Source organism: Ptiloglossa arizonensis, chromosome 3 (assembly GCF_051014685.1).
Source record: "Ptiloglossa arizonensis isolate GNS036 chromosome 3, iyPtiAriz1_principal, whole genome shotgun sequence".
Taxonomy (NCBI): Eukaryota; Metazoa; Arthropoda; class Insecta; order Hymenoptera; family Colletidae; genus Ptiloglossa; species Ptiloglossa arizonensis.
In genome coordinates, this window is record NC_135050.1 from 29,896,002 (window position 1) to 29,909,758 (window position 13,757).

At 41.8% G+C, this 13,757-nt stretch overlaps 1 protein-coding gene across 3 annotated transcripts; it reads right to left on the reverse strand.

Annotated features, from left to right (window-relative positions):
- Window positions 1-209: 209 nt before the first annotated feature.
- On the reverse strand, window positions 210-12,511 carry LOC143144560 (UPAR/Ly6 domain-containing protein crok). 3 transcript variants are annotated; one of them, XM_076307096.1, is made up of 4 exons: window positions 12,091-12,511; window positions 10,869-11,018; window positions 5,953-6,114; window positions 210-3,676 (listed from the first exon to the last, which is right to left on the reverse strand). In XM_076307096.1, the coding sequence occupies exons 2-4, from the start codon at window positions 10,912-10,914 to the stop codon at window positions 3,405-3,407; spliced, it is 480 nt and encodes a 159-aa protein (XP_076163211.1). In that variant the 5' UTR covers window positions 10,915-11,018; window positions 12,091-12,511; the 3' UTR covers window positions 210-3,404. The 3 variants fall into 3 exon arrangements, with proteins under 3 accessions (XP_076163211.1, XP_076163209.1, XP_076163212.1); XM_076307094.1 differs by lacking the exon at window positions 10,869-11,018 and having other exon boundaries at window positions 12,091-12,510; XM_076307097.1 differs by lacking the exons at window positions 10,869-11,018; window positions 12,091-12,511 and adding an exon at window positions 10,767-10,811.
- Between the last annotated feature and the right edge of the window lie 1,246 nt (window positions 12,512-13,757).

Consider the following 13,757-nt stretch of genomic DNA (forward strand, 5'->3'; position numbering starts at 1 on the left):
GTTGCCAGTAATTAGTTTCATTTTTTTTGGAGTATGTCAGGTGATTATGAGTGAACGATATGTATGAAGCGAGTTTCGCATGTTCACGGAACCCTGTGTATTAAAACGGGTATCCGGATAAACAGCTTCGTTACATTCCGCTCCGTGTCGAGTCTTCCTCCTATCAACCGCAGACACGTTAGAAGGAAATAGAATGATGAGGAAAGATGTTCTTATTGTTTATTTTTATTTTTTTGACGTCACAGTTTCTATCGTCATCGTGGATCACGGGTACAATTATTCGACGGGGCAACGACAAATGGTTTCGTTGACATTTGTTTCCTATAAACGTAGCGCGACATATACTGTTGTTTATTATTATCGTAAATATCATCATGTTTTTCCTTGGTAGATCAATTTTATGTACACCGTGCACGCAAATTATTGTAGTAGAGGCAAACGATTTTTGGTCGTTCAAGGCTACTTCAACTACTTACGATTCGCGATTCCCAACCTTTTACGGTTTTGTCGTTTGAGTCGAGCATTGTTGCATACACATCATAGATATTTGATTTAAACGTTTTCGGATTTCTAGTATCCACATAAAATCAGCCCTGTTTAAAGTTACTCCTACAAACAAAGCAGCTTTTTCCGCTTATTAAGTGTGTGTGCGTAGTACACAAATTCCAATCGATATACAATACAAATACAATTCAGTGTATGGAAAGAAAATACCGCGTAAGAGGTTACACCTTTGAACAGGACCAATTTATTGACAACACAATTTTCAATCTAACTTTTAACGCTAATCGTCTTTCTCTTTCATCGTGGATTAGCCAAACAACGACGTACATATGTATGCCAGAGATCTTTGTGTCAGCTGCCTTGAGATACTAAAATATTTTGCCCCTGTTTAAGTAGAGTAAATTCGATAAAGTTCTAAACTCTCGAATCAGCTTAAACGTTACGGTACAGACGAGCAACTACTTAGTAGTTACAATTTCGTAACACGTTTACGTTGAGTTTCAAGCAAAAATAAGAAAGTTTATTCTAAAATATCGCTAGGAATTTTTATGAAGTAGTTATAATCTAAAACAGTCACGGTTGACTAAACTAACTGAGCGGAACATAACGAAATTCCTTCGACTATCCTCTTGTATCTCGTGCTCTCTTTCGTTCGTAGCCCCTTATCTTTTCTTTCTAAGCGTTACTTCAGAGTTCATGGTTTGAACAGAACACGAATTCTCGTCGTTACAAAGGGTGAGAGAGGAGGGGGAGGGGCGGGGGGAGTAAAGCTAACGCAAATATAAGGTTGCATTTTCCCGTGAACGCTACTCATCCGAAGCAAACTTTGCAACGCGTGTAACTTTCAACTGGATGTATACAAAAGAAACGCGAATCTGCAATGATTTTAAGGATTTCAAACTCCGTGCTTGTTCCTATGCTCATCCGCAGTTTGAGATAAACCCAAAATTTAAGCCGTAATTGAAACATCGAGCCCGTTTTATTTAATTATCTTATTCGGTCACTTATCCGTCTTCTAGGGTACCAAAATGTTTTCCATTACTTCCGCGAGTTTATTGTTGCTTTTACCATTAATCAATAATAATAAACGTTATCGTACCAAAAGAATAACAACGATAGAAATAATCATAATCACAAATATATGCTAATAACATTAGCAATCGAAGCAATGATAGCCGTAGTTACCGACTGTAATAGTGTAGTAATAGCAACCGTAATAATGTAACGATGGTGGCGACACGACACGGTGACAACAGCGGCAGCGGCAGCGGCGAGTAATTTAGGTACTGCGGTGAGACATGTGTTTGTATTTTGTTTTTTTTTTCTTCAATAAGCGTTCTACTTTACCCTCTACTTTTCTCCATCGACGATTCTACAATTCTTCGTTACGGTATGGTTACGACGCTGTGTGTATGTTACGTTTTTTTTAACACGATTCTCATGCTTTTTCTGTTTTCTGATTTTTAGTTCGGCTACGATTGAAGAAGTAGCAACATTTCACATTTCGATCGAACTATTTATTTAAGTTTATAGCGTTTCTTTCACGCGCGTTACACATACTATACAGGCACACGCATCCACGTAGCCGCGCGCACATTCACGACACGCGCACACACACACACGCACACATCAGTTTTCAGTTTCGCGAGCTTTCGCTACCGTCTATCGTTTACGTACAGCATTTTATTGCAAAAATCAGCGGAACATGGGTCGCGATCGTAACGGCAGAACCGTCGTTTTTGTTTTTATCTCGCTTTCGTCAACGAAATGCCAAATATATATGCATCGACGATATGTGTTTTCCTTCCAGTCCCGCGTACACTTCCTGCGTGACAAATAATTGTCGCGATAACGCGCGTTCACGAATGGCGACCCGATGTTACTTCTCTAAAAATAAGCTGTAATATCCTTCTTGCGTGCAATTCCATTTCTGCTTCCTTCCAATAAAATATAATATATATTTGTTTCTCTGTTTCAGCAGCAGCGTACAAACGTTGCGAACGTATTCGCGATGCCGCTACTTCATATATTTTTATTTATTTATTTATTATATGCATCCTCGAGATTTAGTTCTCGTAGATATTTCAATTATTTACTTTCTACGCTTATGCGAGAGACGCTTGGGTGGTTTTTCACGCGGAGGCCGTGTTTGTGTGTGTATGTGTCCTCTTTATCTTTAAATTCCCCTTGCAATTTCCTCGAAGTAGTGTACCACTACTGAAGTACACTCTTGCGTATCTCTGGCAGTTTGTATCACTGTTATGACTACTGTTTTCGTAATTTGACTACAAGTTTTTTTTTTTTTTGCGAATCGTTCGAATCCCGGGTCCGTTGTCTTCGTGTGTTGTGCTCTCAGCACTCTCTCTTTTTCTCTCTCGGCACTCTCTCTTCTTTCTCTCTCTCTCTCTCTCTCTCTCTCTCTCTCTCTCTCTTTCTCTCTTTCTCTCTCTCTGCCTCGATCGATCGATCGATCGATCGAGCGTCTAGTTTAAAAAATAAGAGCGACAATGGTGGCCATCAACTGTAGCCAACTCGTTAACAGTCACGGTTCTCGAGTTGCGTTTCGCCGCGAATCGCAGTACACAGCTCTTGATTTTGATCGATCATCGAGACAATTTGACAAACAACGGACGAAAGAATCTTTAATTTTCAACGTGTGATCGTGCACGGTAGAGTTCGAATTGTTGTTCACGCGTTCGATTCGACGCTAGGCGCAAGTTCCACGTCGGGGACGATCAATGCCCTATCGAGATCGAACCGATCGCGATCCAAGAACTTCTCGCAGCGCGTCGAGATGGAAATAGGACGAAAACGAGTTGGGCCGGGTCCGAACGGTCTCTATTGAATCGTTGATTCGGTTTACGCTTCGAATGTTGTGTCCGCTAATGGTCGTAGATCTTTTAGGCTACGGAGAAGTAAGGAGTGGTTAAGACCTGTACCGCGAACGGATACGAAAAGAGGAGACTCGGCATTGCGAGGATCACCGCGAACAGTGACGTCAACGACAGTAAGAAGGACGGCGTGCGGCTTTCGGCCGAGTTGCAGAGATCACCGGTGCATGAGCAGTAGTACGCCTGAACGTCGTGAGTGCCTGACCTCATCAAACAATCGGCATTGTCCTTCGCGTCCGAGATGTATCCGCAACCCCTGACAACTCTCATCTTGCCGTACACTGGAAATCGAGCAAAATATCAAAGATCAAAATTGTGTTACGTACACCGATAAGGTATCGGTGTACCTGTACAATTGCGCCGATGACTCGAAACAACAATACAGCAATCGTTGTAAACTCGATTAACCGCCCAAGGTTACCGACGGACAATCACCACCATATTTTATCGCGCGATTACCCAAGTCGAACAACGTACAACGATACCACGGTCCCGCTTTTGTAACGCGCGCTACGAAACATCGTTAATTCGATGTACACGTGTGTTTCAAAATCGATCCTTTTTCCGACGGTGTCGCGCGCTGCACGCGATGCAACTGGGATCGCGGCCTTAGACGTGCGTATTCTGTGCAAACACCAGCGACACGTAGAGAATGACAAAGCTGCGTAAAGGGGCTTCAAGCAGAGACAGCATTGTCGTAACATAATACAGACTCTCCCGAAGGCTCCCATTCTATATAAGTACGTGCCTCTGACCTGTCAGGCGAGGAAGAACGATATCTGACAGGTTAGCGTGACAAGTGACCGTATCAGGGTAGTACGTTTTTCGATCGTACGGAATCAGAGGAGCCATAAGGGGACGATTTGGTATCTACTTTGATAATGATTTCTTTTCTAGGAAGGAATAACTGGATCACAGTCAATATTTATATACAGATACCTTGCGTAACGTATGATAGTTTATTCTTTTTAAATAAGTTTCATCGTTAATTTTCTTAATTCAAGGCACGACGAGAAAATGGAGACTGCCCGAATGGTGTGCAAGATTCAAGGTAAACCGTGCAGATTAGTTTACCAACTGAGCGGAGCGGAAATTTAAAAAATTTTTAAACTTTTTATCGTGCACACTGTGCTAAAAAATATATTTCCGAGAGAAACGGCTTTAAAGTTTAGGCATACAGAGTTCGGGCGTACAGAAAGTACGGTTTAAAGTATAATGTTAATAATTTTTCGAATTACCAAATTGTCCCCTTAAGCGGATACCCCAATCGTCACTCAGAGGCACCGACGTAACGCGCGTGTTTTGATTCAAAGTAAGAGACGTGACCTCGAGCGATCGAAAACTTTTATCTCCGTTATAATATGTCGAGGTTATTTTGAACGGTGGATGTATTTGGCCTGTGAAAACATTGTCCGTGTATAACGTGAATGCGTAGACGCATCTCCACTTCCGATTGGAAAAAACGCGGTCGAATACGTAAGCTGATCAGTGATGGTTCCGTCGCATTTACGATAATAGGGACAGTCGCTTTTGAGGCCGGTGTACACATCGCGTGCATACGTGTATGTCGCGATAAAATTCTCTTCGAGATAAATATTTCAGTGCAATGCTATGTTTGAAATCAGTGATAGTCCTACGATTATTAAATTTCCAACGATACACCAACAGAAAGAAGTATTCAAGTGATCGATATTTTCTAGATTGAAAATTTTCTTTCGTGCCTCTCCTTGAATCGGACGACATCCTTTCCAGAGGTAGGGTTCCTCAATTTGGAAAACATTGATTTAAATAGAAAAAGAGAATCGTTAACGTTGACCACTGCCTATTCGACAAATGAAATTACTTTGAGAAGTCGCGTACCGACTAGCGTTTCGCGCACAAACGTTTTCCAGAGTAACGAGAACATTTTTAATAAAACAGATAAAAAAAAGGGAGGAATTTACCCTGAACTTGGCAAAAGTTCTGGTTTCTAAGTACAGATGGCACCGTTTAGCGGAGATCGCCTGCGCAAACTTCCAAAGGATAGGCGGAGGAGATTTGCAAAGGGGATTATGTAAGCTCTGTTTGAGGAAATTACGCGCGGTCTCGTATATTCTGGTTAACGCGTTCACCAGGTATCGTATTTCGATTCGTGGGAGCCGTACTTCGTTAGAAGTTCGTTACGCGCCAAGACGGTGTAGCTCGTAATTTTGCCAGCACTTTTCTCGAAATTTCTAGAGGGCAACCGAGAAGTTTGCGTCTCATTTTTTCCCGTACCGGATATAAAAATCTAGCACGAAGCTCGAGATACGAAAATCCACGAAAAACGCCACCTCCGGTGAACGTGTTTACGTTGTCGCGAATAAAAAGGGTGCTGGTACACGTAAATTTTCTACCTGGATATTGGAAGATAAGAGGTTTTAGGGTACGAGGTCGCCGCAATGCAGACAACCGTTTACCCTTGTACGATAACAAGTACCGGTAGATAATAATCGAATCCTTAACTTTCTTTTTCTTACGCGACACAAGGGTATATTGTTGTTGCGAATAAACAGCCGCGTTATCTTTACCTACGTACCTCTTTGGCTGATTTTTCGACAGAGAGACGGTTCCAAGTGATTCAGATGCTCCAGTCGTGGTTGAAAACTGCAGTTCACGGTTCCAAGACTGTACGGATCGAATGGATCGCCGCACCTTGGATCGTATTCGCTGTTGCATTGGTAACATATTATTGCTCCGCCTGAAAAACGAGCACGAATTCGTTAACAACGATTAAAGTGTTCGGCGATAGGAAAACGATTACTCGAAACAATTTTTAACACATTGCTCGTAGATCGCGAAATATTTTATATCACCGGGTGGTTACGAAGCGACGTGATTTGTGTTTAAATATGTTTCAATTCGTTGGTATTGAACGATCCCTCGAACTCGTAAAATGTTTGTCCCAATAGAAACTTTGCGTTTCGTTAACGTTTCGGTTGCAGCTCGGCCCTGATAATGATACAAAACTAGAAATCGTAATTTTTCACGATTCACCGTGCAATTAAGTCTACTATAAACTTTAAAATTTGAAAAGTTTAAAATATTGCATAAATCGTGGTAAATGAAACGTACGAGACGTCCGATCGCTAATTGTTAAGTTTCAACGATTTGAGTATCTTTGCATCGTTAAGCGATCGTGATTGCCCGAACGTACGGCCTTATTTATTTTCAGTAAAGCTTGGATGAAATGCAATTGTATTTACAGTAAGGTATGACAAAATACTGCTGAAACACCGGGCTATCGATTGGGTTAGGGTAGGTCGAAACTTGGAAGACCCGTTGGATCCATATTATAAGTCGCGACTCCTTGTGGTCTACTCTTATCGCGTGCTGCAAATTTGCTGAAAAGTGGGCCAACTAATGTGCCAGTACACTTCACACGTATACAAATAGTGTGTTGACGTTTGCCCCTAATTTCAGAACGCGGATGGAACATACAGAAATTGTCAACGACTTTGTTGCGAATTCGTAATTGGTTCTCCTTACCGTGCGATTAGATCACCGATAACTTTGTCGAAAGTTTATCATTTATTCTCGTTATTGCGCGGGCAGTTCGTTGCTACACTTTTATCGAAAATTCGCGCAAACGAGTCGTCCAATTTAAAAGAAATTTTTACCAGCTACTCGAGCTTTGAATTTTAAACTAAGGGAGTTGATAAATTTTGTCCTCAAATGGCCGTCATCTCGAAGATACCGAGTCCCGTTTATCGATCGGTGGACCTTTGATTTTTTAAGAAACCGTACAGGTTTCGTTCGAAGTCCGAAGGTTCGTTTCACGCTCGGTCTGCCAAAGTGCCGGTGATTGGCTACGGCCCTGTCGCGTTGTGACGTCACAACGCAACCCCATTCACCCTCCCAACGAGTCCTGTTACGGCACCAGCTGATATCGAGCAGGAAGACCCCGACCAATGCGCGCGATGACCTACTGATACACTCGCAGAAAAATAAAACTGTGCATAGATCGAAACGTAAATTCGCGGTGGATACTTTACAAAATACGTTTACGCCTACGTCGTTACGTTACGCAAGAGTGACGCAAAGCAGAACGGTCCTTCGGTGTGCCTAAACGTTAAAATCTTAATTTTTTCGCGCTAGCAAATATCGAATGAAAATTTTTGGCAAACGAGATACTAACTTTTGTTTCTAACGAGCGAAGCAAAGGCGGGTAAAGTTTATTCGAATAAAAAAAAACCAATGTATATCGTATTTATTCGTGAAACGAATGAACGTTAAAAATCAAAACGCACTTTCACTATTTCGAAATGAATTTTCTTGGTCCGGGAAACCGAGCTATTCTGATAACAACCAAGCGTTTTTATTAATTTATTTTGGCTCTGTTCGACCGTATATAGAGGCATTTAAAAATCGATCATCGAAATTACATTTCGGTACTTTATGAACCACGGAGACTTCGAAACAGTACCAAAGCTCGATCGGTATTAGGGTAGTACACATAGGCACAACAATCCTTAGAAAAGTCCTTCAAAATTTATACGCATACATTTTTAACAATCGTGTAATTCGCACGATGCGGCACGATATTAGAGCGGAACGAAGTCGGTATTGACCGACGAAGATCGAAAATAAAATAAAATCTGCGGTTCAATTTACCGTTTGGTAGAAAAAATATACGCGAATTAAGCGCGTCGCTGTAGCTGCATCGATGTTTGGTTTCTAAATAGGAGGGCGCGTGAATTGTATCGACGCGAGCTCGCGATTTCTCGATGGCTTCTTTCCTCTTCGATTCGTTGAATCCGCCCCCAAGCGCGCAGGAAAATATAAATGGGACGGCTCGGCACCCTGACCTTGGGCAAATTGTGCAGCCCGTTCCGTCAGCTACCCCACCACCGGCGGTGCTTCCGGTACCTGTTATTAATCATTCATACGTAAAATTTTCATCGCGCCAAAGCGTCGAGAAACCGAGCGTGATACAAACACGACGAAATAATTTAGATCGGTCGTGAAACACCGATAAAAATCTCTCGATTATTCAAAGCTCCCTTACAGCCTTGAATTTCTTTTTATACACGAAACGTTTACTCTCCGTGTTCGTTTACGTGAACGATCGTTACGAAGATTCAATAACCATCGAAGAGAAACGAAACGTCTCGTTTCGGTTATTCGTACGATTATTTACGAACGTGAAACGATCGTTTGGTTTCCTCGAACCGCGAAGCTAATTCACCGAGCATTCTTTGGTTTCCAGCAGGAAACGATCTCTCGGCGGCTCGATTAAAGGGGGCAATCCGAACAGCCGTCGGCGATGGGAAGGCTTTGTACCGCTTCACCGATGGAGGTGTGAAAACATTGATCAAGAGTGGTACGTGGAAGGCTCTCTTCAATGACATTTGAAACCACGCGAGACGTTCGATCAGCGGTAAATGGGGCAAGCCGGCTGGGGTGGCAGACGGTAGGGGCGAGTCGCGTGAGGAACCAACAAGCGCTGCGTGACATTGCGGATCCTTATGTAATCGACAGGAACTGAAAACGAAGGGTTCGGCCGGGCTCGGTCTTTCTCGTTGACACAAATACGCTCGTAACGTCCGCGGTACCTCCTCGAGATGGTCTTATTCCGACCGTTCACGCGATTAGGATAAGTTCAATTTGTAAAAAGTTTCGCCGATCCGGTGCCGAGAGGAATGTGAAATTGATTATTTCGCCAACGGGAACAGTCTGGAAGAACGAATGCGTTCTCGGGGATGATCGTCTGGAGTATCATGTATTTAATTGTATCCGATAACGACCGTGACGTTAAATTCTTACTCGTGCAAAGATTTCCCTTTCTACCGGACAGAGCTTCCATTGCGTCATCGATGCGTCAACAGTGTTACGTGCCACGATGAACGTCTTCCGATACAATTTGCGACGCACTCTTCTCGATAAATCATTCATCGCCGTGTATCGATACGTTGATACTTCCGCGGTACCATTTTAAAGCTCTTAAAGTATTATACGATACAGGAGGACGAAGTTATTCGAACGGATGTATTTTCAATCATTTTGTGCAGTGCGTTGAGTTCACCTGCGAAAGAACCAACGGATATGAAACGAACGATGTTCCATCGTCTACGCGAATAATGCACACATTTTTTTTTTTTTTTTTTTTTTTTTCACGAAGTTCGAGAAAATCGCACAAAGTGACGAGGATTCGGAAGGACGTAACGCCCTTAGATTCGATAAAAAATTCTTCGTAAATGGAATCGGTGATTCGAGGGCCAGTGGCCAGATTCGATCGTCTCGCAACCGATTCGCGAACGTTTGACGAGATACGACCGAGTTCGAATAAACGGTGCCAAGATGCAGGGTTTGCAAAGGCGCGACACGGCGAGGCGGATTTTATTAAAAATTCGTCAATAAGGCAAGGTTAACGCGAGAAACGTCCCCTTGGTCACGGTACCACGCGGTGTAGGGAGAATAGAATTCGGTGAAGGAGAGTACGAGAGAATGCAGCGGGAGAGAGGGGAGAAAGTGGGTCGCTCGATAACCCTCGCGGGGGCCAGGTTCTATGAACCAAAAATTCTAAATTTCAACAAACCGTCGCAACCAATAATGATCGTTTCCGTAAAAATTAACCACCCTGGTTCCGAAACCCTTTCTCGTATCCTTTTCGAGAAATCGAAAAGGTTTACCGCAATTGCGTTGCGTTAACCCGATCCACGTTGTGGGAATGTTTCTTTAAGGTCACTCTCTAACGATTCGAGCGAATTGCACGCATCGCTTACGTCATTTCCAAAGTTCGACATTTTTAACGCTTAACTCGCTCGACCTATTTTCACCGGTAAGTGCGAAATCGCAATTTTCGAGCGATTCGTTTCGACGTTTGTTTTTCATTACTCCGCGTGAAATTTCTTTCCTCGCGATATCGTCGATACGGTAGTTTTCTTTACTTTTCTTTTTACTTTTAAAATTTTACTCTTTTTTTTTATATCCTCTCGATAATCACGAAAATTTAAATTACTCCGCAAACGCGCGAGGACTATCGATTACATTCCGCGAAAAATAAATAGGTACTCTTTACGGAACATCGATTTCTTTTTAGCGTTTCGTACTACCGCGGTGCTTCCACGTTTCGCAAAAGTTACTTTCTTTAACGAGATCAACTTCCACGGCTATTCTTGGCCTTCGGAAAAATATAACCAGTATACCGATCAAATTCGAATATTTGTAATCAAGTTTTCGTTGCATTACGGTGCAATTCTGGAGACAAAACGGTCGATTTATATTTCTTAATCGAGTAAAGACCGAGACTACGCCTTTAATCATCGGGGATGCTTCTTCGGTGCTCTCCGGCCGATTTTAATAAAGACACGTACCAGATCGAACATCTTTTATTTCGTAATTTTACCATACCTTCCCACGTAATAATAGAATCGCAGCCTCTGACTTCCATTGACCTGTTTTCTTTTCGCGCGATTTACTTTTATAATGAGATTCAATTTAAAAATTGAGTACACTTGGTTCCGAGGAAGCGTCGGGGAAGTACCACAAGTGCTACCATCGTACGAGTTCCCTGACGAGCATCTGGAACACCGTAATCCTCTGCAGGACAGGATCCAAGCCACCGTCTTGCTTCGAATTAATTGCCCTCGTTCGCGATAATTCCTACATAACACGAAACCAATTTATCGTGAAAAGTAAAGTTTCGCGGGTTTAAAATCGTTTCGATGCAATTAAGGGAAGAGCGCGCGAAAACGAGACGGAAGACGTACTTCGAAGATTCGAGACCAGCGGTTACGAGCTACGAAAGAGCTCTATCGCAGTCTTTATGTAACCCAAAATCAATATTGGTTTCCGATTCGGTATCCTTTTCAGTTATTTCCGCCTTACGGAAGTGATTTTAAACGATTTTTAACGATTTCGCGCTCGAAGGATTCGTCGTAGGCGCGTGAAACGCACGCAGAAATAATGGCGCATCGAATCGTTTCCTCTGCTCTATAGATACAGTTGGTTTTCTCGTCTAGTACCGCATTGCGCTGCAAACGTGCGCGGCTCATTCGAAAAGTCAACCGTTTCGCTCGATTCGTTATCGATACGGCCGTTTTTTCTCCAGCGAGAGATAAACATCGATCAACGACGTAACTTCTCCCTCGTAACGTTTTACTTTACGTCTGAAGCTGCGTCCCGACCGAACATTGTACGACGACAAATCCGACCGACCGATCAAAAGGCACAAAGGATAAAAAAAAGATGTCGAATTTTGTCCAAGCGACTTCTTTATTTCATTCTTTGTTTCTTTCGATCGGTCGGTCGAATTTGTCGCGTATACGACGTTCAGTTAGGACGCAGCGTAAACTGTATTCGACTGTATTGCAAAAGAAGCACGCTATATCCAATTGCCGATATTAACGAAAACATATTTTTCGTGTATCGTGTGCACATCGCGAGTATTTTTCGGTCAGAAAAATGACAATGGGAAATAAAAGACATACACTACCATAGATCGATCGGTAACCTAGAATCAAGATCGGAAACTAGGTCGCTAAAGTAGAGCCCGATTTTTCAGTTCGTAAGTCATTCTTTTTCTAGCAGTTAAACGATCGGAGGTTCGTGAATATAGAAAATTTTGTATATTGTAATCGGTGTGAATCGATTAATTGCGATTGCTCGACTGTTAACAAATGAATTCGATCTGAATGAAATCAAAGGAAAGAAAGGCGCCAAAGGTCACACTCACCGTGATGGATGGACGACAGCAGGACCACGAGGACGAGGGTGACGATCGGTGTGAGACGGTTTGCAATCATGATCACAATCACCGGACCATGTGTTTCAGCCAATCACGTTGCAGTCAGTCACTTCGGACGTACTGTCTCCACCCTCGCTGCATGGAAAGTTGGCACGAAATCGGCAGGTCTGATCGGTTGGTTAGTTTTCGTGTCGTGGATTCACAACGAGAATCGAACAAATTGACGAAAAAAGATAGCTCGACGAGGAGCGACGAAAATTTTACGATGGCAGTGTTCGATCAACGACCAAAGTGCTCTTCCCTATTTCTCACGTCCGAAATGACTGAACGAACGCAACGGAACCTTCTTCTTTCTCGCGTAGTGCACCGTGCGTGATCGCGGACGCGTCGCGTCTGACGAGAATCCGACGAGTTTCCTTTGGCTATGCGGCAGATCTGCCCCCTCTGGTTTTTCCATGCGCTTTACGACCAACCGCCGTTCACCACCGTACCCCGCCAGCCCCGAAGCCAACTTTCGTTATCCAGGTATGTATTCTGATTTTCGCTATTGTTTCTCTTTTCTTCAAAATATTTCGTTTATCGTACGTTTAAAAAGAAACATCGATTGACTTTTCATTGAAAACGCAAATTCGAAAATCGATATTCGAATAACGTAGAAGATTTGGGAGTTGAATCTTCAAATTTGTCCTTTTACGTTGACTTCGAAAATTTACATTATTTCACGTTTCAATATGTTGTCCTTTATTTAGATATATTGAAGGAAAGAAACGTTGCGAACGAATATTTGATGGCAATTTGAATTACTACTTTTTTTTATAACTGGTACCGTTTTACTATGCTATTCGGGTACATTTTGGTTGAAGATAAAGTCCAAAATTATATAACAGCTTCAACGATTGCCGATACCAGTGATTGTAATTTTCTGCGCAGCTTCAAATAGCCGCATTCCAGAAGTTGTATTTGCATTGGAGATGTTACCAACGTGCATCCAAACTATAAATTGTAATCGTCCAAGTAGTAACGATAGCTTTAGTCAGACATCTTTTCAGTAGCGAATATCGATATAGTCAGACATGGGAAATATATGCGAAGCGAAGTATTCTAGCATTTAACGTAAACTAAATTCTAATAATAAGAAAGTAATAGCATTTTAACTACAAACGTTTATCGGTTCGTTAATTCTTTTACTCAACCATCTAGAGAATTAAAGGAATATGATCCCTTATTAAAAATAGTTATTCATTTCTCACATATTACATGTAACGTAATGTAGATACTTGCAACGCCATCTGTTACCGAACCTGTATATTATTTAAGAACTGCATCGATTATGAATTTGAAAATTTATAACAAAGCAGAATATTAGAAAAATTCAATTTCTCGGTTTAAATATTTTTTCACTAATTTATCGTCCGCATTATTAAGTAATATTCTAAATATTGAAAACTTTTTCGTATTTTAGTTGTTCTTAATTTGCAAAAATGTTTATAAACGATAGGATTTCATAAAACAATTAATTTGGTACGATTTAAATCAAAATAATATTTGTCAAATCAACGAAATAGGTAGTCAATTTTCACAACAGAACAGTCTTGTTCCGTAATAAAAATTTATTTAATAAGCGTACAGAGCTTTTTCTTGACAGCGATTTTATT